Source organism: Poromitra crassiceps (genome assembly GCF_964638095.1).
Source record: "Poromitra crassiceps genome assembly, chromosome: 3".
In the NCBI taxonomy this organism is placed as follows: domain Eukaryota; kingdom Metazoa; phylum Chordata; class Actinopteri; order Beryciformes; family Melamphaidae; genus Poromitra; species Poromitra crassiceps.
In genome coordinates this window covers 78518814-78543241 of record NC_139625.1, presented here as the reverse complement: position 1 = coordinate 78543241, position 24428 = coordinate 78518814, and the positions used below count along the sequence as shown (strand labels likewise).

Here is a 24428-nt window from a genome sequence, read left to right as displayed (position 1 = left end):
ACACTGCAAACATATACAGTATATCCATCTCTCATGAGTCTAAAAATTGTATTTTTCTTACACCAACTGAAAATATCTGCCATTGGTTTAAGATCATTTCACTTGTAACCAATACGGGTGAACTTGTTTCCAAAGTCTTCTTGAATTAAGAGACAGTTTCTTGATATTAATGGAGTGATTTGCCTTTTTCTGCCTTGTTTCAAGATATTAACACTTGTTTCTACAACAATCCTGACAGGTGAAACTTCAGTGGAAACCAGGCAGATGAAAGGGCAAAACATTTCCCCTTGATTTATACAATTAAAGACTGCATGGAGACTACCGGTAGTAACTATGACTTGTTAAGATGGATAGTTTTTGCAGTAATAAAATGGTGCCTCCAATCGTTTCTAAATGGATCATCAAACTGTGTCTTCCGGTACGAAGGCTGGATTTTCTGTTCCTTGGTTGAGGGATGGGGGCGTTTGGTTTCTACCCACATGTGAGTCTGTGGGTGCTGGGTGGGTGGGGTTAGGTTCTGCAGGGGTGGAGGTGGACCCTGGGGGCTCTGTGCTGGGATCACTGGGGTTTCCGTTCAATGTCGCCACCGCTTGGTACTCCGCCACCGGCTGCTCCTTAGGCACCTAGCAAGGGCAAGCAACAATCCTATTGGTTGACAAGACACCTAGCAAGGACAAGCAACAATCCTATACAGAGCCAAAGTCACACCCCCTTCTGGGTTAGGCATACGAACAAAGGGATTTCATCCGCCAAATTGATATATCGATATTTAATCGATATTCATTTGAAGGAACTGATTATCGATTCATAAATCCCAATATTGATCTTTTAATACAATGCCTTTTCCCATGGATGCTTGAAGCTTTAACCCCGCTAGACCCTGTTAGTTTGGTTCTTAGTGGAACGAGATCTCATAAACACTAATATTTTTAATAATGCACCAGGTTAGAGGGTTCCTTGTACAATTTACAGCATTAGTTCTTTTAGAGTACTTTTAATATCAGAGGAAAATTGGTATAGTAACTGAAATATCGATATCGCATCGAATCAGATATCAAATCGAAACCTTGTGTATCAGAATCGTATTGAATCTGGAAATCAGTGGTGATACTCGGGCCTGGAAATGAACCTTGTGTTGAGACGGAAAGAAACACAACAACAACAACAACTCAACAGTAACAAAGACATGCACTTCACATGACGTCATGCCACGGGCGTGGGGAGATCTCTCTCTCTCTCACACTCACACACACACACACACACACACACACACACGTATGCATGCAGGTACACGCCCACATACCACACACACAGGCGTACAGATGAGTCACTCCACCCCCCCCCCATGCAGCACGACACACAGACAAACCCTGGTCATGCATCCCAGCCCTGCAGTACTTTTCCATTGACCTTCACAGGTGTGCACACAGCTGGCTCACCTTTCTTCAGTGTGTGGAGGCAGCGCATTACAGGAGGAAGTTACACAGTGCACGTTAGTTCACGTCAAGCCAAAGAAAGAGAGCTTCACCGAAAAACAATTTTTTTTATTTATTTTGCACATGATCTCACACATATCAAACTGTAAATAGTTGCAAGCATTCATTTACTTTGGCAGTTATTGAGAGTTGACTTCAGATAAAGGCCCCCTCCAATGTATTTTGTCATTTTAAGATATTTCATGTGTTGCTTTGACAAGCTGTTGCTAAAAACAGGGGATGACATCAGACATAATAATGTTGGACAATTTGGATATGTGTGAGATTATGTGCAAAATAAATCAGCTTTGTTTTTCTGTGAAGTTCTCTTTTAAGAAAACATACACAAATTTCAAATAAACACTGCATTTGGAAAGCATATTGAGTTATATGATATACTGTATACACATCCATTTTCACTGCATTTCACCACTATAGCGGCATGTGGTATCCATGTCATGGTGGTATCCATATCCATGTACACAGACCCATATGGGTCTATTTCTCTGGTTAACAAGATTGATAGATCTGGCAGGGCTCCTACACATTTTCAATTAGAAAATGTTGACTGGATGTGATTTTGGTGCAGCGTATTATATAATGCATGCTGGCAGCAACTGGCTCATAAGAGCATCCCTCTATCTGAACATTATTCTGATCATCATCTCAAACTGCGGACTCAAAGTGACTCAACAACATCAAAGCTAGAATGGTGTGTGTTTCAGACCTGAACCACAACATTTCCCATCCTTTTCCAGACCCCCCCCCCCCCCCCCCTCCTCCACATTCCCAAACTATACCGCTTCAAGTCCTGGAAATTATGAAATTCATTTTTAATAGAAAGCCAAAGTCACGCCCACTCCGCCATTCTTTTTTCCATAGACATTTTGTAAAATGCTTATAAAAATAGTTTTAGTTGGTCAAACCAAGTGATACAATACATTTTTGTGGTTGTCTTTCTGTATTGTTTTTGTCTTCTGCTATTGATGTGACCGCTAACACTGCATACTTGCACTAAGTCAATTACTTACTGTGGCTATTAAAGTGAGTCTGAATCTGATTTCATCTATATTTAGGATCAGGAGAGACTATATAACATTTCACTCGGACCAAAACTGAAATCCCTTGGTTCGTATGCCGAACCCGGAAGTGGGTGTGACTTTGGCTTTCTATACTGCGTCTTCTCTGCTCAGTGGACTGACCTGCAGTGGCTGTGTCTCTGGAGGCGGGCTGCTCTTGGCCTCGCACATCATCTCTTTGATCTGGAACAGGGCGAAGGCGATGGTGACCCAGGGGGCGCCGGAGAGCACCCAGGCCGGCCGCGTCACGTCCTCCTGCTCCTCCTGGTGCTTGGTCTTCTTGATAGGCAGAGGCCCGACCTGCCTGACCCCCGTGCCCGGGCCCGGGCTAGGCACCAGGTCAATGGTGGCGATGGGAACCGGGCTGGAAGGCACCGGGATGTTCTCCGCCAACATTCTATCCTCTGTGGGAAAGACCAGACCAGACTAAGGTTGTCAAAAATATCGTTAGTATCGATTAAAAAAGAAAATAAATTGATACAATACTCATTTGCAACAGTATCGATTCGAGACCAGTAGTGCTTTCTCTTAATGAAAAATCAAACATACTACTTATTTTACCTTCCCCATCATTGGCAGATATCTGTTGCTTCAACAAGCTAAATGTGTTCTGATAGGCTAGACTAGAGCAGGGGTAATCTGCTGTGTTGTGATAGGCTGATGACTAGAGCAGGGGTAATCTGCTGTGTTGTGATAGGCTGATGACTAGCGCAGGGGTAATCTGCTGTGTAAAGGTCCTTACACATCAAGAGCGATGCGAATATACGGCACGAAATTGCGATGCGAGTTTTGACCCACCTGTCAATCACAGCCACAGATGTGTACACGTCGGAAGCGAATTTCTGAAAAATCGACCGTGGTCAGTGTAGCGGTGCACTGTGATTGGCTAGAGAGAGTTCCGTCAGTGTAGTGGTGCACTGTGATTGGCTAGAGAGAGTTCCGTCAGTGTAGCGGTGCACTGCGATTGGCTAATAGAGAAAGTTCCCGTCAGTCGTCCTTATTTGCATGACGCAACTTGTGGGACAGTACATTTTGTACGATGCACCAATGCACGCAGACTTCCGTTACAGCCCAGCCAATCAGAGGCTGGCTACAACTTTTCTTATGGAAAAAGCCGTTAATGCCGACTTGTGATTCAGACCCTCCGTTGCTGGAAGTGATGACGTAAGACTTTGGGTCTGACATGACCACGTGAGACTGTTTCCGCAGTGGTTTTATTTTTCAGTCGCGGAGGTTGCCCCGTGGTTTGGATGCAGGTTTGTCCTCTCACCTTTCTCCTCGCTCTCTCCGACCAGGCACTGGATAAAGGAGAAGATGAGGAGGATGACGAGGGAGGCCATGCCGATCCCTCTGAAGGTCTCTGCGGCTCCTGGAGAGAGAACCACCGCAACCATCAGCAGATAACTTCACAGCCACTGGAACACATTTGCTGGACAACTAAATATGATTGATTGTCCAGGAACACAGGCATATGTCTTGCATTTACTGTCTGAACGCTGTGCATCTTAATTTAGTCTCATTATTATCATACATGTTTTATGGGGGGGGGTAGGTTCAATTGATAAGAATGTAGCATTATGCATATAAGCATTATGCTTCTGCCTGTACCTTTTCAGTCACTGCTTAATACATACTGTTGACTATACTGTCTAGACCAGTGGTTCTCAATGTTGCGTCCAGGGACCCCCGGGGTTCCTTGAGCGGGTTTCGGGGGCCCCCAGCAAAAATAGGAATAATAATTAATTTTCACTATAATTCCACCCATAAGTAACACAATGACAGAACTTATCAACTTATCAACAACATAACTTAGAAACTATTTTGGTCATGGGTTTCATACACTATATTTAATAAAACATCTAAAAGCAAAAATCTTATCAGATGGGGGACCCTGGGTCAAAATCTTATCAATTGAGGGTCCGTCGTCTAAAGTTTGTTTCAGTTTAGGGGTCCTTCATGTGAAAAAGTTTGAGAACCACTGGTCTAGTCTGTTGATATATATAGTACGGTATATTAGATTGTATATTGTTTAAACTCTTTATAGTTATTGTATATTAGAATGTATATTGTATACTGTTTCTTCTACTTATTGTATTGTGTGTGATGACTGAATAAAAAATATGACTACTACTATATACTACGTATATATGATACTACAGTATATCCAGTATTCAGATCTTATTTTTCGTACCGAAGAAGTTGACGAACACGCCTCCCACCATGGCTCCACAGCCGCGGCCCAGGCCAAGGTGCAGGCCCTGCAGAATGCCCTGTGCTGAGGTCCTCAGGGCCGGGGGCACAGCCGCACTCAGGTAGGATATACACGCTGCCCAAACTGAGGCATGGGTCACTCCTATGGGACAGACAGAAAAAACATGTATACGCAAAAAAACTAAAAACCAAACAAACAAAAACACATACAGTATAAGCGGTAATTTTGATGTAAAAAGGTATAAGACTTGTGGTGGGAAATTGGTGGTACAGAATTTCCCTGGATATCGATCCCTGCTCCCATTCATACATGACCCCATGCAGGAACTGCCCCAGGACGTTCCAGGGAAAGGCTGCATGTGTGAAAGGTGTTAAGTCACCGAACGTATCCTTTAAAAATGGAGAGAAATCAAAGGAGAAGGAATAGATAGGAAAATGTATAAATTATACGATTATTAAGCCTATATCAAATAAGAAAGGAGGCATTTCAAGTATTCCGGCTCATGGTATGGAGGCAATTCCACATGTTACCTGGGACATTTTTGAGGAGATTGTTTAAAGATGAAAATAAATGCACTGTTTATAATATGGGAACATTGTTCCAAAATGTGGTGCAACTGTATAAGAGAGATCCAAGCCCATAATTGTTGTTAGATCGTGGGAAGGGAGTTTCATTAACTGTCAATACAACACAGGCTACATTTAATCTAATATTATGATAAATGGAAAAAGGGAGTTTAGCATTTTGCAGCCCTGATTCATGGTATACTTTGGTAATAACATGATATTACCAAATTATTATCACACTATTACCATGTTGTTACCGAGCTGTAATGTGCTACCACCTTGGGTTATATGAGACATCTTTGGCCGAACACGGTGACAACATGAAAAGAGTCTAAAAGCATTGATATGAGGTTTTATTTACATTCACTGTTGGAACGTCTCTCTTACGGGAAGAAACAATCCAAGCCTTTCTGTCCTCTCTCTGATACTCCATGGAACTGGCCTGGTGTCCCGTTACAGATTAACAGATGGGACAAGGTCTGATCTTCTTTCTCACTCAAGGGGAAAAGAAGGCTGTGTTCACCAAGACTGATTTGTTTTGAAAATGCAGCAAAGAAAATACATTAACTGTATGTGGTACATTAATGCTTCCAGTTTGTTTAAGCCATTCATAGCCTGAACACAAGAGCTAGTGTAGCAGATTTGAAACTACCCAATCTGAAAAGCAAAGTTGGGAGAAGTACATTCCTATATAGGGGGGGGGGGGGGGGGGGGTGAACAAGATACCTAATGAAATTCTCTGTCTGCAAATTCTCTGAATGGTTTAAAAAGAACTTCTGAAAGAATTCTTATTGAGTAAGCTAGAGTAATGATGTGAGCCTTCCACTGTTATGGTATGTTGGTTTGTGTCTCTTGTTCTTGTTATCCTTGATTGTTCTGTATTGTTTACCTGATGTTATGTGTTACTGTATGTCATGTTTTTATAAGACCAGGGACCATCATGGAAAAACGTGTTTTTCATGTCATCCCTTGGATGTTGTCATTCTTTATCCAAAATAACATCAATCAATCAATCAATCAATCAATCAATCAATCAATCAATCAATCAAAATGCTGAAGAATCTATTCCAAATATGGCGGCTAGCGACAACTGCAGGTTTTGTGCCAGCAGAGCAGCCAGAGCTAAGACGTGGAACTTTGTGTAAAATCACTGTCAGGCCCCGCCCCCAAGCTATCAAGTTCTGATACTGAAAAATGTAAGAGCAAGTAACAATGTGTCAATAATATCCATCTTCATATTGGCTTTATACTGTGTTTAGCTGTACACTCAAAGTGCTGCTGTTGGGCAAAATCTGGTGGGATCTGCATGCCAATTGGTATACATGTTCCACATACAGTAAGGGTTTGAACAGGGTTTGGTTGGTGAAAGTCTGTTTAACTCTTTCGCTGCCATTGATGTATGTTGACGTCATTTATGAGACAACACTTCCCTGCATCAGCTCTTACTTGGACCGAGCGATGCACTATGAACATGATCTCCTGACAGTCAATCAAACCAGGAGGATTTCTCTCCGGATTACCAAAATTATATACAAAAAAAAGCATACATGTACATAATGTACATATATACAATGTATGTATGTATGTATGTATGTATGTATGTATGTATATGTGTATGTGTATGTGTGTGTATATATATATATATATATATATATATATATATATATATATATACATATATACATACACATACATACACATACATATATACCTTTCCTAAAGCTACTAAAAATATTAATATCAGGATTCACAATTTGAATGATTTGGCTGTACATGCATTTTATTGTACAGTATTTGCTTGTACCACTCTACATTACCCTTGTTTCTATATTGTGAAGCGCTTGGAGGCTTTGAGATACTGGTCTATATATACAGTAAATAAAACTTGAAATGATATGTTTGTGCGTGCCCTGTTTGCATACAACCTGAAGGACCAGTTGCTGCACTAATATTACACCAGGCCAGGAAAGACAGATGGTGAACTCCACCTTTGTTGACAGATATTTATGTACACGGCCGTCAGAAAAAAGTTCAGCTGTTTCAACTTTTGACCTCTGAAGAAATACAGACAGCGCTGTGTAAATAAGATGGACAGCCCTTCATTTTCTACATCATCCATCAACGTATTTTGACACAAAGCCTGTCTGCGAGCCTCTTTAGTTCCTGCCATTATACAAAGGACAGATACACTAACCATAAAAATGTTATTCCTAGATCTGGTTTGCATGGCTGGAAATGTTAAATAAGCCTCACGCGAGGCCAACAGAGTTTCCACGCCTGGTCTCTTTTTGCTGTGAGTGGCCGCGTCCAGCCAGGCAGGAAGTCAGTAAGTTGTGACCGGCACAGAGAAAAACACAGCGCTTCTGGTGTGAATGGCCAGGCTCCAGCTCCAGCAACCGCTTCCTTCCCAGTGTGTTTGCGTCAATACACTGTAAAATATGAATGTAGCCTGATGACTTGGAGGGCAGGTTTAAGGCACTAACGCATTGGCTTCATTTTTCAGAACCGTCCCCTTGGTCATTACAGTAAATGCAGGGGTTACCTGCACAAGTTTTCTTTTTAAGTTTTGGTCCAAGTGAAATGTTATACGGTCTCTCCTCAATATAGCTGAATTGCTAGGATTTTACTAAATGTCTATGGAAAAAAGAATGGCGGATTAAATCCCTTGGTTCCTATGCCTAAACCGGAAGTGGGCGTGACTTTGGCTGCCTCTTTGAAACAAAGGTGGCAGCCTTTCAGGGAGCGTCTGCTGTGTCAGACAAAACCACAACACCTGGTCTGCTGCAACTGTCTGCCTCACCGCATGCACACAGACAGTTTACTAGCCAAACTGTCTGCAGACTAGAGGGTGACACGGGAGTGGTTCTTCAGTCCCATCCCATCCCACTCCCAGAAAAATACTTCCGTACCGCTCCCGGCCCAAATCCCTGTAGAATGACTCCCATCCTATCCCACTCCCTTTTTTTGTTTATGGAACGCAGTGATTTTGATTTGATGTTCTCCCCATCCCTTTAGATTACTTTGTGTTCTACTGCAGTTTGAATTCACCCCATTTGGCCAGTACGTATATAAAAACTGATCTATTGTTGTCATGATTCCCACTCCCGCCCGCTCCCATTGACTTTTTTCCCCATCCCATCCCAATCATGTGATGAATAGTGAAATGACTCCCAATCCCACGGGAATCCCAAGGACCACCAGATTCCCCAAAAAATGTCAGCACCTACCACAGACACAGACAATTTAGCATCCAAACCACCTGCTGCTCCACTCCAACTAAACCGTCTTTTGTCTCCTGAGCTGTTTACCTCTGACACCAAGTATCCACTCTGAAGAGCTGTTTACATCTGACACCAAGTATCCACTCTGCTGGGTCCCCTTTCTCAGGGCTGGGCAATAGAGAGCCAAAGGCACACCCACTTCCGGCTTAGGCAGATGAACCAAGGGATTTCGTCCGCCATTTATTTTTCCATCTACAGTACATTTCGTAAAATGCTTATACAAATAGTTTTACTTGGTCAAACGAAGCAATTCAGCTATATTTGGAATCAGGAGAGTCCATAGAACATGTCACTCAGAACAAACTTTTTTTTATATAAAAAATAAATAAATCTATATTTTGTTTTTAAGTTTTGGTCAGAGTGAAATGTTCTACGGTCTCTTGATTTTAAATATCGCTGAATTACTTGGTTTGACCAAGGAAAACTATTTTTATAAGCATTTTACGAAATATCTGTAAAAATGAATGGAGGATGAAATCCCTTGGTTCGTATGTCTAACCCAGAAGAGGGTGTGACTTTGGCTCTCTATTGTTTGTGGTATCTTGTGGTGCATCCTGCCGTCAGAGAGGCAGACACAGACAGCCCCGCTCTGAGCTCTGTGGCCAGAGGGAAAACACTGGGACAACAGCACAGAACCATGACAGTCAATTAGATGCTTCTCCTTCAGGCCAAAATGGCAGTTTTGCTGTGCGCTGATGTTGCAATTGAACAATGTACTGTATTAGCTGTCACTTCTTATCAATGTAAGTTATTTGGCAAAGGGAAAGGGCATTTTGATAAGCCTGCTAGACAAACAGCCGCTTCCTGTCTGCTCTGCTCCACTGGGCTGCTCAGGGTCCTAGCTCCCCTCATGTAGTCTCATGATACCAGACAATAGCAGATGCATCATCTAGGATTTCTAAATGCAAGATACAGGGTTCTCACACCTTCTTAAACCTCAGATTCAAGGACTTTTCAATGACTTTCCAGGTCCAATTCCCTCAAATTCAAGGACCCGACACGGCATAGTTTGAGACATGGCTCAAGGTCAATTACAGTTACAACACTGACAATGTTTATGAAACAGTTTAAAACGAGACGAGATTAGTGAGAAAAAAGTTGTGCAGGAGGAAATGTGTACAATGTATTGAAGAAATTAGTGTATTAATTTAGAACTGCTCTATGCCTGACATAAGGCATGGTGCCTGAGAGGTTTAAGCCCTGTAATGAGAACTAGCAACATCTAACAATGTATCATATTATGCAGATGATGGCAGCATATGTACACAAGCGGAAGTCTTGGTGCCGACATCCGCCCTGTGTTGTGCAAGTCCACACTTCACAAGAGCTACAGTAGCTCAAAGTTCAGCTCACACAGATCGAAATGAACTATAGCTGTGGAGTTTGGTTCTGAAACATCAGACAGACAATTGGCATCTGCCAGAATGTTAAAGTAGGTCTACCGCTTTAGGGCTTTCAAAATAAAACTCTTGTTCTAACATTAATATTAATTTTGAGTAATGGTTTACAGCCACAGTTTCCCCTCCATATGTAATCTTAACATCACAACATATTTTGATACAAGGTTTGCTATTTCATTTGTTGAAATATAGGTAATTCTTTCTTTATTATTATTAATTTTGAAAGCAGTATTTCTGTTGCTATAGTCTTGGTAACTGTTGCTGTCTTGACACAGCCCAAGTCCCCACCACTGTGTGTGTCTGTTTGTGTGAGCCCCGCCTGCGGTAGACAGAGCAGGGTTTTACAGAAGCAGAGACAGAAGCAGCACGGTGAAATCACAGCAATACAGGCTTTTTTTCGGATCTAAATTAACACGCGCATGTAAACACAATGGGCAATTATCAAGGTGAGAAAAGAGCGAGAAAAGAGTGAACATAGTGCCGTTAAATTGGCTGCGCTCAGCTCACCCTTCAATCAAATAATGAGCTTGTTCAATGAAAGGCGCACTTTTAGCACGTTCATGCACAACTCTGTCCGCACAACACAGGAAACCACGAAATATCAGCCGTCTATCCCAGAGGGGTTCTTCATATTGGGTTCGGCAATTCATTTTTTTTTTACTCTCTAATTGTTTCCAGCCAGTTTGAAGAAGGGAAGCTGGGGACTGTATTTTCAGTCTCTAGTTGAGTAAAGTGCTTCTTACAGACTGACGTGTGAGTTACCTTGCAGGACCTCCATGGGCAGCACAGTCCAGGCGTTTTGCAGGTAGGAGATGTACAGGTAGCGAGCCGTGTTGCAGGCCAGGCCGATGTACAGCACTCTGCAGAGAGAGAGAGAAAGAGAGTGAGAGAGAGAGAGAGAGAGGGAGAGAGAAGACAGAGAGAGAGGGAGAGAGAGAGCGAGAGATCACATCTATCCACCTTATTTTTGAAAGCCCCGCTGTACAAATAATTGTGGGTACAAGTTCCGGTTTAACGTGACTTATTGTTGCAGCTTGCCATTTCCTAAAACGGTATTCTACTTGATTTGAAAAGATGGCCACCTACAATCCCTTGTACCCTGGCTGAATTGAACATAACTTGGCCAATAACTATGTAACATACCAAATAAAACAAACAGTAATGTCTTTATTTGATGTAGAATGCAGAGGACATGTAACTGTTTCGTTAAACTCGCGTTCCAGGAATATTGTATTTACTGCGCTGCTCTAAAATAATGTTAGTGGCGCGCGGCTCAGACAGCCTGTTCGTCCTAGAAGCCACTCGCTTTGCGCCAGAACACAATCGATTTGGGGGTGGAACACGCCAGGATTGGCCAACGCCAACGCCAGTGCCCAGAACTGTCGAATCAAATCATCGACAGAGACGCTATGGCCTGCCTCCCAGTATTTTCAGTGTGCAGAGATAGATAGATAGAACGTTAGAAATATAGCCAGCCACGTTATAAACAACTAACCAACACTGATGGAATGGAAACGGTTTTGCCCGAAATGGTTAAAAGTTATATCAATTTGGTCATTCAGTGGCGTTTTACTGCCATGTAACATAACTAACTAGCGGCTAATATTAGCCACAGTAGGCGATTACCCATGAATGCCCTGCGCTCTTAAAGGGATATTTATCGACGAGATTTTTGCCAAGCTGGACCTGATTAGTGATTTGCTCCGTTCGCCCAGACGGGTGTCAAGCTGTCAGCAACAAGGCTAGGAGGATCACACCGGAAGAAAAACCCAGAGGCATCATGGCCGCTAGAAATAAGGTGGATAGTTTGTTGGCTTTGGTCTGAACCAGAGGAAACTGTATTGTAAGTTTTTTCTTTTGGTTCGGTTCGTTTATGTTCAAATCAAACAAACAAAAGTCACATGACTCACAACCCAATGGTTTATTGGACAGAGTTTGAAGCTGTCATCCTGCAGGTTAGAGACAAATTCCAATTTCCAATCATGGAAGTTTGAAACCCTCATTAGTGTTTTGCTTGCACCTGTGTTTATCCTGCCTTTTCGACACAAAATGGCCCCCGTGAGAAGGGTCTATGATATCATTTTTAACCAGTTACATTTCTGTATAAATCATTACAATATGCTCCCATGAGGTGGGGATGCGTTTGGCGGCAGGGGTGCAAAACTTGCCATAACACCTGGACACTTGCGCGAGGCGGACTGCTATCATCCCTGCAGGGATGATAGCATAAGGCACACATTAAGGCATGCAAACAGGTGCGCAAGCGCAAAAAGCGGATAGCGCCTGTACCAAGATAGGGCCCATGGCCCCCAGATAAAGCCACACCAGCCATGTAAGGAACAAGTACCTCCAAAGAGCCGTTTTGACTTCTGTGATTTAGTGACATCACAAAGTAACACTCATTTCATTAGCCCGCTTAATGGCCCAATTCCACAGCAGCTAGTAGCGCAGTCCCGCTCCGCTCGACTCGACTTTTGGTCTCATCCCACCGTCAAAAACCGGCCCAGCTCGGTTTGATTTGAGGCCGAGTCGTGCTACTTTTGGTCCCTGCCTCGTCGGGGTACTTCGGGCTGGCGAGTAGGTCCCAAATGGTGACGTAAAACTCTGATGGCTACTGATTGGTCAGAGAGAATCGTGTTTACTCTGTCTACTGACTGTCAATGCAATGCTGGCGGCTGCATACCAGTTTAGGGGTCTTACCTTATCTTCTGTTATGTATATTTCCATCATTTCCAGCTGCCTTCACCTCCGGTGAAATAAAATCGTGGCGGGTGTTCAATTGTCTGAGAAAAAAGTCCGCTGCTCGCTCAGGGAGCTCTGTAGCTGAGTGGAGGCTGCATTGCTCCGCTAGGCCGCAGCGGGTGTTTGGAAGCCCCGGTCTTGCCTGGTGAGAGGCTGCGGGGTAGAGGCTTCACTCTGTTGCACCTCTCCCGTCCCCGCACAGCGCAGCCTGTGATATCATTCTCTTGGCCGATTGTCACATTTGCCCATGTACACTGTAGGTCATTTAGAGGCACCAGTATTTCATAAACAGTTTAAAAGTTCTGTGGATGGATTTAATTGTAACGTTATGTTATAGCCGAAGGACAGATATGCGGTCGCTATTTTTAGACGACCAGCTGTGGGCGGGGGTGGGTGGGGGCAGATGATCCGCGCGGTGGAAGCAAAACGTCCATAGGGCTGATACGATTAGAGCCGAGTGGTGACGAGCTGTACAGGGCAGTAAAATGTGGTGGAAATGAGCCACAGCGCCGCCCTGCCAACTGAATGTGGAAGACCAAACCTTGTTGTCTGTAGCATAGCTGTGTAGAATGGAACATTTACAGAAGACAATTAACTGCACCCAACAGATCATCTTATATGGTGTAATGACCACATCGCTGTACATTATCCCTTACTCATATCACAATACCGATATAATATGGCTACTGGTATATTATTGACCAGTCCGATTTCCAACAACACTGACTTGTCTTTTTAAAAACGGACATTTCAATTGCAGTCTCCAGAGCAGCAGTGAAGCAGCACCTGACATATCTACTGTCAACACACGCAGGCACACACGCACACACACACACACACACACACACACACACACACACACACACACACACACACACACACACACACACACACACACACACACACACACACACACACACACGCACACACAGCAGCTGGCCTGTCTCCTGTGAACAGGTGATTTAACACAGAGCAGGTCAAAGCAGGACACAGACAGCCCAGTGCAAATCTGCTTCCTCTCTAAATGACTAGAGAACTGTCCAGGTGCTGTTGAGCAAGGCATCAAACCCCCAGTGGCTATAAACATGTCTAATATATGGTCTTCTTAATAAAAGCTTTAAATGAAAACAGACATCTACAGTACTGTGCGAAAAAAGTGAAGAGGTAAGGTCCTTACACATCGGGAGCATTTTTTTTTGTGCGATTAATTTGCACGTCAATAATATTTTGCGAACCTATATCAGTGAATGCAACCATGGTGCTGAAAAAAGCAAGGGCTATCTGCTCAGACAATGCCCATCCGCTGAGCTCTGAATATGAGCTGCTTCCATCTGGCCTTCGTCTTCATGCTCCCTTGGCTAAGAAAAATAGATATAGGAATTCCTTTGTGCCTGCCCGGATTCGAGCTTTAAATGCTACTTAAGAGAATATAATGTAACATCTATTTCAATGTTTTTACTTATTCTACGTTCTCTTATACAATAGTAATATTGTAGCAATTTTTTTTCTGTAATATGTAGCGCTGTGTGGCTAAGTGTCCTTCTTGGACTGCCTTGCATTTGCACTTATCGGCCATGGTCTCTAATGCACTTTAAACTACACTGGCACTTTTGAACTGCTGCTTTGTACTACCTTGTGGTCTATTTGTGTCTCCATTTTTGTTTTTATGGTCTATTTGTGTCTGCACTTTGTTTTCATGTTTCTATCTCGAGCTTTGTGTGATTTTATGACTGTTTTATGTTTTCATGCTTTGCTGCAACCCAAAGTGCCCTTCTGGGACATATGAATAAACTTGAACTTGAACTTGAACTTGTGCATACCAACGGCGAAGTTTCACTGAGCATTATTGTGTACACTCTGTTGCTGTGATTGACAGGTGGGTCAAAATTCGCATCGCAATTTTGTGCTGTATATTCACATTGCTCTTGGTGTGTAACAGCCTTAAGGATGCACTGAGACATCTACTGTATCTAAAGTGAAGGGTAAGATGCACTGAGACATCTACTGTATCTAAAGTGAAGGGTAAGGATGCACTGAGACATCTACTGTATCTAAAGTGAAGGGTAAGGATGCACTGAGACATCTACTGTATCTAAAGTGAAGGGTAAGGATGCACTGAGACATCTACTGTATCTAAAGTGAAGGGTAAGGATGCACTGAGACATCTACTGTATCTAAAGTGAAGGGTAAGGATGCACTGAGACATCTACTGTATCTAAAGTGAAGGGTAAGGATGCACTGAGACATCTACTGTATCTAAAGTGAAGGTTAAGGATGCACTGAGACATCTACTGTATCTAAAGTGAAGGGTAAAGATGCACTGAGACATCTACTGTATCTAAAGTGAAGGGTAAGGATGCACTGAGACATCTACTGTATCTAAAGTGAAGGTTAAGGATGCACTGAGACATCTACTGTATCTAAAGTGAAGGGTAAAGATACACTGAGACATCTACTGTATCTAAAGTGAAGGGTAAAGATACACTGAGACATCTACTGTATCTAAAGTGAAGGGTAAAGATGCACTGAGACATCTACTGTATCTAAAGTGAAGGGTAAAGATACACTGAGACATCTACTGTATCTAAAGTGAAGGGTAAAGATACACTGAGACATCTACTGTATCTAAAGTGAAGGGTAAAGATACACTGAGACATCTACTGTATCTAAAGTGAAGGGTAAAGATACACTGAGACATCTACTGTATCTAAAGTGAAGGGTAAAGATACACTGAGACATCTACTGTATCTAAAGTGAAGGGTAAAGATGCACTGAGACATCTACTGTATCTAAAGTGAAGGGTAAGGATGCACTGAGACATCTACTGTATCTAAAGTGAAGGTTAAGGATGCACTGAGACATCTACTGTATCTAAAGTGAAGGGTAAAGATACACTGAGACATCTACTGTATCTAAAGTGAAGGTTAAGGATGCACTGAGACATCTACTGTATCTAAAGTGAAGGGTAAGATGCACTGAGACATCTACTGTATCTAAAGTGAAGGGTAAGGATGCACTGAGACATCTACTGTATCTAAAGTGAAGGTTAAGGATGCACTGAGACATCTACTGTATCTAAAGTGAAGGGTAAGGATGCACTGAGACATCTACTGTATCTAAAGTGAAGGTTAAGGATGCACTGAGACATCTACTGTATCTAAAGTGAAGGGTAAGGATGCACTGAGACATCTACTGTATCTAAAGTGAAGGGTAAGATGCACTGAGACATCTACTGTATCTAAAGTGAAGGTTAAGGATGCACTGAGACATCTACTGTATCTAAAGTGAAGGTTAAGGATGCACTGAGACATCTACTGTATCTAAAGTGAAGGGTAAGGATGCACTGAGACATCTACTGTATCTAAAGTGAAGGGTAAGGATGCACTGAGACATCTACTGTATCTAAAGTGAAGGGTAAGGATGCACTGAGACATCTACTGTATCTAAAGTGAAGATGCACTGAGATAAACATTTGGCTGATACCGATGATTGATGTTAACATTGCTGTTATGCAATAAGTAAGGGGTTACTCTACACAGACAGTAATATTGTAAAGTAACATTGCTTTCAAAGTAACTACGGTAGTAAGTATATTACATGTTGAAAGTAACTTGCCCAAAACTGTCAGTAAAGTACAGATACCTGAAAATCCTACCTACTTAAGTTTATTCCCCCTGTTGTTTATAGAGTATGTTTTGAATGCAGGTCAGTCAATTCTAATGAAAGAGCAGAACTATGTGTTTTATAAAGTCCAGTAAGGACCATGGTTAGCGCTCATGAAGCTTCCCTTTCCAACACAGCAGGCTTTGGGATGAGCAGACAGAGCAGCTCTGCTTTATGACCTCAACAGGCCTCTGCTCTGAGCAGCCTGGACCTTCCCTTTAACACAGTCTGAGACTGTGGGCTTCCCTCCAGACCAAGCTTGGAAAAAGGAGCCCCCCACGCTCCATTCTAGTGGATCATGGTTATGTTATTTGATCCCATAAACACTCAACAATTGAGCCAAGATAGCCTGATATTGTTGTTTGACATACATCAGACTGCACCAAATAGATAAAAAAAAGTCTGTCTGAATTAGAGCCAGAATTCATGATTTCAACAAAATGGGAAAATGGACGGAATTATGGAATTTGGTGATGAAAATGAAATCAACTGTAAAACATGGAATATTGTGGAATTTTCCATAATTTAGCTGAAATTGATCAAAGTAGGCCTAAATATCAAATCAAATGTACCGGTATACCTAAATATAGTAGTAACCTAAATTATTTCATAATTGTAAAATAGGCCTTGAGAAATAATTCCATTTTCGATTGGGGTGTTTTGAGAGGGGGGTCGGTCTTGCGTAGGACCCTTATGTCACCTCACAACTTAGTTTTCACTTTGAGAAACATGTCGAAGAGGCTGTCTGAAAGAGCAAAGTCATAAAAAAGAAAAATCGATCCTAACCCTTAAATTAAAATTAAAATGGAATGAACATGGGAAAAATTAAAAGTGAATTTAGAAAAAATATAACTGATTTCATATGGCCCTAGTCTGAAGGTATTTATTCGTTTCTGACTCTGGGAAAGTGGGAAAAACAGTACAATTCCCCCAAACTGCTGTATCTAACTATGAACTATCACTTTAACCAAATCACAAACATCCGGGCTATTCTATGTGATCTCCTTTGATAATAATGTAATAACTAATTTAAATTGTATTTAATGTTTTTGTCACTGCCCTGGGGAGGCCCGCCTACCACGTTGAAAACCTCTGCTTTAGCCTCATGTTGAGGACCTGCCTCTCCAAAACACAGGAGCTGTTTCAGTGTTTAGTGTTCAGTTTGCCTCCCAGCTGAAACATAACACCTGGCTCTCAAATGTCCTCGCTCAGTGCGAGGTGCGCACGCGCACACACACACACGCGCACGCACGCACGCACACACACACACACACACACACACACACACACACACACACACACACACACACACACACACACACACACACACACACACACACACACACACACACACACACACACACACACACACACACACACACACACACACACACACAGAGCTCAGTGCGAGGTCCAACCCACTTGCTCGCCGAACGTCTCTCACAGGACGCCTCGCATCAATGACATCTTTGTTCCGGAGACTGAGAGGAAACTCGCACTTCACCGCCCAGCTAAGTGTATAGGCCCTTTTCACAACAACCGTTTTAAGGTGGTAAAGCAGGAAGTAAAGCAGGTGTAACAAATGCCACGAATGATGGTTCCATTCCATTTATGTGTTCCAGTGCCAGGGCCCTCATTAATGTCATTGGTTACACCTGCTTTACCACCTCAAAATGGTTGCTGTGAAAAGTCCATCAGTGTGTGTGTTTTCCACAGGATGGCGAGGACATGTCCCTCCTTTCCCCAGGATGGCGAAGGCATTGATACTATTTAGGCTATACATGGGCATGGGGGGAATTCAAAATACTGTAAAAGATTCAGTTTTTGAGATACAATTCTGAGATTTTGCACACTTCAACTACTGTGACAGCAAAATCTTAGTAGGGTTTAATTTGTTTTACAGTTTTTGCAGTTTTGCGGTCTTTAGACTTCATACAGTAATTGGCCATAGGTTGCAGTGTACCAAAGTTTCTCCTCACTTGGCTTGGCTTGGTCTATGGCTTTCAAAATAAATGTTTAGCTCTTACAAACTGATATTCCTTGTATCAAGACGAAGAGCTCTGTCAGAGTTAGAAAATACTTTAAAATGTAATAAAGAAGAATATACCGTAATAAGATAGTTTTTTTTTTCACATTTGAAAGGCCCAAAAAAAGTTGCATACAGTAGAATACCATAGATAGAATAATGGAACTTGGTGTCTCACCTGACATGTCCGACCAGCTCAATGAACTTGTGGCTAGTGAAGTAGGCGGTGAGCTCCGACATGTGGCTGAGGACGGAGCAGACCCCGAACAGCGTGGTGCTGCCCCCTAGGTCCTCCAGGTGCCAATACAGGAAGGTGAACACGAAGCCGTAGCCAAAGCCCATGAACCAGGCCACGAACAGCACCGAGCTGTAGCGCACGCTGCACATCAGCCGCAGCAGGTCACTGTAGTGGAACTCCGGAGCCTCCGAGTCTTCCGAGCCTCCGGGCGTCCGGTCCGACACACCCGACTCGGGCGACGCCTCCTCGGCCGCGGCTTCCGTCAGCTCCTGCCGGTAGTCGCCGCCTTTCTCGAAGTAGAACTGCGTGGCCACGACGAACGCCACGCCCATCAGCACGCCGAAGACGATGAAGGCGATCTGGTAGTTCTGGTGGTCGGGCTCCTCGCAGCCCTCTCCCTGGATCAGCACGGTGACGTGGGTGTGGTCGATCCAGATGCCCACCAGCAGCATGGCCAGCCCCCAGCCCAGAGAGCCCCACATGCGCTGTAGGCCGTAGCGGTCGCGCGCCTTGCCCAGGTACTGCAGGGTCACCGTGTCCACGATGGTGACGGCCGGGGCGGAGAAAAACTCCCCCACGATGATCACCAGCAGGATGAGCAGGAAGATGGTCTCCACCTGGTCCTGGTTGTAGATGATTTGGCCGTCTTTGGCTTTGGTTGGAGTGGGGGGGGTCTTGGTGGCGGGGGCTATGGTGGTCACGGTAGTGTTTGGCGTTAATTGGGTGGTGTCGAGCGGCTCAATGGGAGTCGATGTGGCGTTGGCGTCTGCGCTTCGCTCATACCTGTGGCGCTTGCTGTGGGAGGTCTCAGAAGCAAAGGAGCTGAGAAGCCCGTGAAGCTGGAGGAAGTGGTCCAGGCTGCGCCGCTGTCTGGTGTGGTTGGTGGAGTTGCTGGGTTGCGTTGCATTGCCGGGGGGAAGAGTGGTTAGCGCAGGCGCCGTGGTCGTGCTTCCCCTCTCCTTGCAGCTCATCTGGGCCGGTCTGACAAAGCCGATGCCGCTGTTGAAGAGCAGCCAGCACAGCACCGAGAACAGAAGCACCGCCTTGCCCTTCTTGAAGCGGTCGGCCACCACACCCCAGAACGGCGCGCTGCAGAACTCAATAAAGTAGCGAATGCCGACGAGCAGTCCGCTGCGACTGGCCGACATGCCCAGCTGCTTGTAGTACACGGCCAGCAAGGGGTGCAGCGAGCCGTAGGCGGCATAGAAGAAGAAGTAGAAGATCTTGGAGATGAGGAGGTGGCTGTTGACGCGGAGGCACATCCGCTCACAGCAGTCCAAAGAGTCGGGCTGCGAGGGGGAGGGGCCAGGTGCCGCGGGGAGTGTGGTGGTGCCGGGGGGCGTGGCCGAGCCCGAACTGTCCGCCGTCGAGTCATCTGGAGACGGAGCGTTGAACACTTCGGACAGGACATACTTCCTCTTCTGCTCCTCCTCATCGTCTGTCAGGATGGCAACTTTGTCGTCAGCTGCCATATCTGCAAGAAAAAACACAATGGTGGAATTTGGTACCGCACTGGACTGGACTCCCTTCCCCTCTCCTGCTCTCTCCTCTTGCTCCTCCCCACCTCCTATACCCTCCCCACCCCATCACTCTCTCACATTCCCCCTGCTATTCTCCCTTCTCCTGCGCTCTCCTCTGCTCTCCCCTCATTCCTATATTTTCTATATTATCAATTGTTCAAATGTTATCTTTATTCTGTATATTCTTGTTACTGTGTGTTAGCTAGAATTAGCTAGACATACTTTCTGTGAAGCCCTCTGAGACATGCTTGTGAATTAGGGCTATATAAATAAACTTGACTTGACTTGACTTGACATTTCATCTCCCTCTCCGGTCACACCTCCACCACCTCCTCTGTTACGCAGGGTGACCCCCAAGGCTCAGTCCTTGGCCCTCTTGTCCAGTCCCCATTGGTCACATCATCCGCAAATTCAACCTGGACTTTCATTGCCATGCCGACAACACGCAGATCTACATCAGCACACAATCCACTCAGAACCCACCACTCGCCCACATCGAAACCTGCATACGGTATCTGCAATAAAAACCTGGATGACCCACAAATCCCTCCAACCTAACAGCAATAAAAATGGAACTCCTTCTCATGGAAACCAAAGCCACACTCAGCAAAACTGGACCCATCACACTCACCATTGACGACACAATCATCACCCCCCCCCCCCCTGGCTCGCAACCTTTGGCCAGCACATCACACCTGTCCTCCAGTCTCTCTACTGGCATCCAATCAAACAACGCATCAACTTCAAATTAGCCCTCCTCACCTTCAAAGCCCTCCACAGCCTGGCCCCGCATACCTGACTGACCACCTCCTCCCAATAGAGACACTGCAAAACGCGTCATCATTCAGAAGCCACGCCCAAGACGGGGGAAAACACAAGGAAGCACTGCCTGAGGACAGCAGCTAGCAAAACAAACCGCGGCTAACCAGGGCGAACGGAGGAACTCTCGTCAGATATAAATAGTTTTGCAGGGTTTTACAGGGATTTGGACCGTTTTCTTTTTAGATAATGTCTAAAGATTATTTCAGTACACTTCCTCCAACGGAGGGAAAATCGAGAAAATGAACTCAGTTGGCCTGGAGCAGTGTCCCTTTTCATTGCCCAAACAACGCTGGATAAACAATCCCACACAGTGGCCTGAAGTGAAATACTATGACTATGACTGTGCAGCCCACCACTCAACAGCTTTTAGGCATGTTTCAATTAATGAAAATAACGCCGGTGTAACGTCAGACAGATGGCATCAGATGCGCTGGCGTTCTCCTATGTCACGTAGTTGCACACAAAGATCGTATAAACGGAAGATGAACCCAGCTAAATCCACATTTTCTTCTCGCCAATTCTCAATGGCTTCCTTGTTTTGCTTGGGAGTACAAGAAAACTTTAATTGGTGATTTTTTACATTTGTTGTGTGCGCAGCCCACCACACAACAGCTTTTAGCTATGTTTAATTCAAGGAAAATGACGCTGGTGAATGGGAGTGAACGGACCGATTTCCCCCATGATGGGCGTGGCCTATTTCTTGCAGTGTCTCTATGGGAGCCCTCCATTCTTCATTCACTTTCCCGCTCACTGCTCCACCATCCAAATTCCGCAGCTTTGGCGATTGAGCTTTCTCCAGAGCAGCCCTCCGTCTTTGGAACTCCAGCCCCTGTCCGAGACTCACCCTCACTCACCATGTTCAAATCCCGCCTAAAAACCTACCTGTTCTCACAAGCATACAACCTCCCCTAGTCCCTACCCATAACCACCTCTATCCGCCCCTCCCTACTCCCTCTCTCCTTTTCCCTCTTGTCTAGATTAAAATGAAAATGCATAATGGCCCTAGATAAGGAAATGAGTGGAGTCACACAGCAGCTGGGCGGTTACAGCAGGCAGGGAGGAACAGCAAACACAGGGTGTAAGGTTCAGACTTCGGCCCCACCACGCCTCTCTACAGACAAGACAGCCATGACTTTGAGATTTGGATTATGCAGAAGTTCATATTTCAATTTTGGCAGAGATGGAAACACACATCCTTTAAATGTAGAAGTACAGTTATATTACTTGTGTGTAAAAAGGAGTACAGATTTTGTCCCACTGATGATGTCATAGGAGGCATTGTGACATCACTGATGACGTCATCAGTAGATGCCGCATTTCCGTGCATTAATGTGGACGAACCGGGCAACGGATTTCAAAATGGGTGCCGGCATTGAAAGCATGCATGACTCATAATAGTTTTGATAACATACTTTCAGTCACTCAGTGGCGGTTTGAGCCCTTTACTCAGCAAGCTGTAGCCTACGTTTGTATAGCCTATAGCCAGAGAGAGAAAAGAGCGCAGGCCACCAATCACAGATGACCATACATCGAGCTCCACCAATCAAAGACATCGGTATTACATTGTCAAATTGTGGGTGGGAATGATTTTTTTTCTATTTCTATTTATTTTTTATTTTGTACACAAAAATAAAATAAAAATAGTCATTTTTACTGGGGTCTGTACTCTGTACCAAACAAGCATGTTCCCTTACGTCTGGAGAATATAATTTGTAGGCCGGGACATCTCTGTAGCACCACAATGCTTCATTTAATGCTGTTGTGACACATTTTTCCTTTATCAAATAATTGTAGGCTCCTGCAATTTGGATATTGCACTTCGCCATATGTCTGATACATAAAAAAAACAGCCACGCATAAAATGGGATATTTAAATGTTGGCATCTTGAACCACAACATTAATAAAGCAGTTGATGTGTTTGTGGAAAGTTGACAGTTATACGAGAAATGCCTGTGTGATAAACAATCTGGGACAGTGATGTGATCATTGCTGTAGTCTAGAATCATGAACTTGTTTGTATTATAGGTGAAGAGATAACAGAGAATGGACAGCCAATCCAACAACTTGCTGGCCCAGTTCTACCTTCAAATTAAATCATTTCAAATTAAACTCCTAATTTTGCTGGGGACCCCGTAGAGCCCCTTAGGTCTCCTAAAGGTCCCCTGACGCCAGTTTTGAAACCACTAATTCTACTCCAGTATGGTCAACTCAAAACAGTCATTTTCCACATTGTGATCACTTCCATTGTACAATGGACCTCCTAGGGAGCCTTCAGCAACCACCTAGAGAGGGTCCCTGGGCCACAGTGTGGGACCCACTGGGGCCAGGGTCTGGGGCTCGACTGCTTTTGACATCTGCCACTGACTGTCCTATAGAGTGCCAAAGTCACACCCTCTTCCGCGTTAGGCATACGAACCAAGGGATTTCGTCCGACATTCATTTTTCAATGTAGCCTACATTTTGTAAAATGCGTTAAAAATCATTGTACTTGGTCAAACCCAGCAATTCAGTTATATTTAGAATCAGGAGAGACCTTAGAACATTTCACTCAGACCAAAACTAAAAACTAAAGTTAAATTTCACTTTTCTTTTCTTTTTAGCTTTTGGTCCGAGTGAAATGTTCTATGGTATCTCCTGAGTCTAAATATAGCTGAATCTCTTGGTTTGCCAAGTAAATCTATTGTAGTCTATAGGCATTTTACGAATTGCAGATGGAAAAATGAATGGCGGATGAAATCCCTTGGTTCGTATGCCAACCCCGGAAGAGGACGTGACTTCGGCTCTCTATGCGGAAGTGTATGACGTGCATTAGGCTACTTCAGTCTGACTCTGTTTTAAAGAAAAAACATCAAACTGAATGGATTTAGACGGAGAAAATTAGCAGAGGCGACTGGAGACAATGTTGCTGATTTTAATTTGATTTTTGAGAGAATAATAAGCAATAATAACAATAACAAGCAGGTGCTTACAGGAAACGACTGCTTTCATTTACTGGAAGCCAAACAGTCATGAAGCACATCAAGAAAAGGCTGCACTATAAATTACATTGCATTTTAATATGAATTCTCTTACCTGCTCAAGTCACCGCTCCCATTAAAATATGACTACGCAATTTCTCGGTTATTTATCTCTGTCCGGTGAGGCATTTCGTGTAGAAAACAAATAATAAAAAATAAAACAAGTTCAATAGGCCTATTGCTTTTATTTTACAATTAGGCCTATTAAACTGTATCTGTTCATGTTTAATTAGAGGGAGATAAAATGACCCGGCTCGAGTTTTATTATGAAGAACAACAGAAGCGTCTGGTCAGACCGGTTCCAGCTCCCACCTGTCCTGTCTGCGACACCAGCGTCAAGTTAGCCACAGCATACTGCTTTGTTTCCGGGTACAGTTTTCACAATA

The 24428-nt window shown here is 43.9% G+C and overlaps 1 protein-coding gene across 2 annotated transcripts; it reads right to left on the bottom strand.

The window, feature by feature from the left end:
- Positions 1-24224, bottom strand: LOC310772877 (major facilitator superfamily domain-containing protein 6-A-like). Of its 2 annotated transcripts, none has more exons than XM_083632818.1 (7): positions 24098-24224; positions 18623-20156; positions 10776-10873; positions 4746-4907; positions 3825-3923; positions 2678-2958; positions 1-623 (listed from the first exon to the last, which is right to left on the bottom strand). In XM_083632818.1, the coding sequence occupies exons 2-7, from the start codon at positions 20152-20154 to the stop codon at positions 402-404; spliced, it is 2394 nt and encodes a 797-aa protein (XP_083488944.1). In that variant the 5' UTR covers positions 20155-20156; positions 24098-24224; the 3' UTR covers positions 1-401. The 2 variants fall into 2 exon arrangements, with proteins under 2 accessions (XP_083488944.1, XP_083488945.1); XM_083632819.1 differs by having other exon boundaries at positions 496-623; positions 2674-2958.
- Positions 24225-24428: the final 204 nt, after the last annotated feature.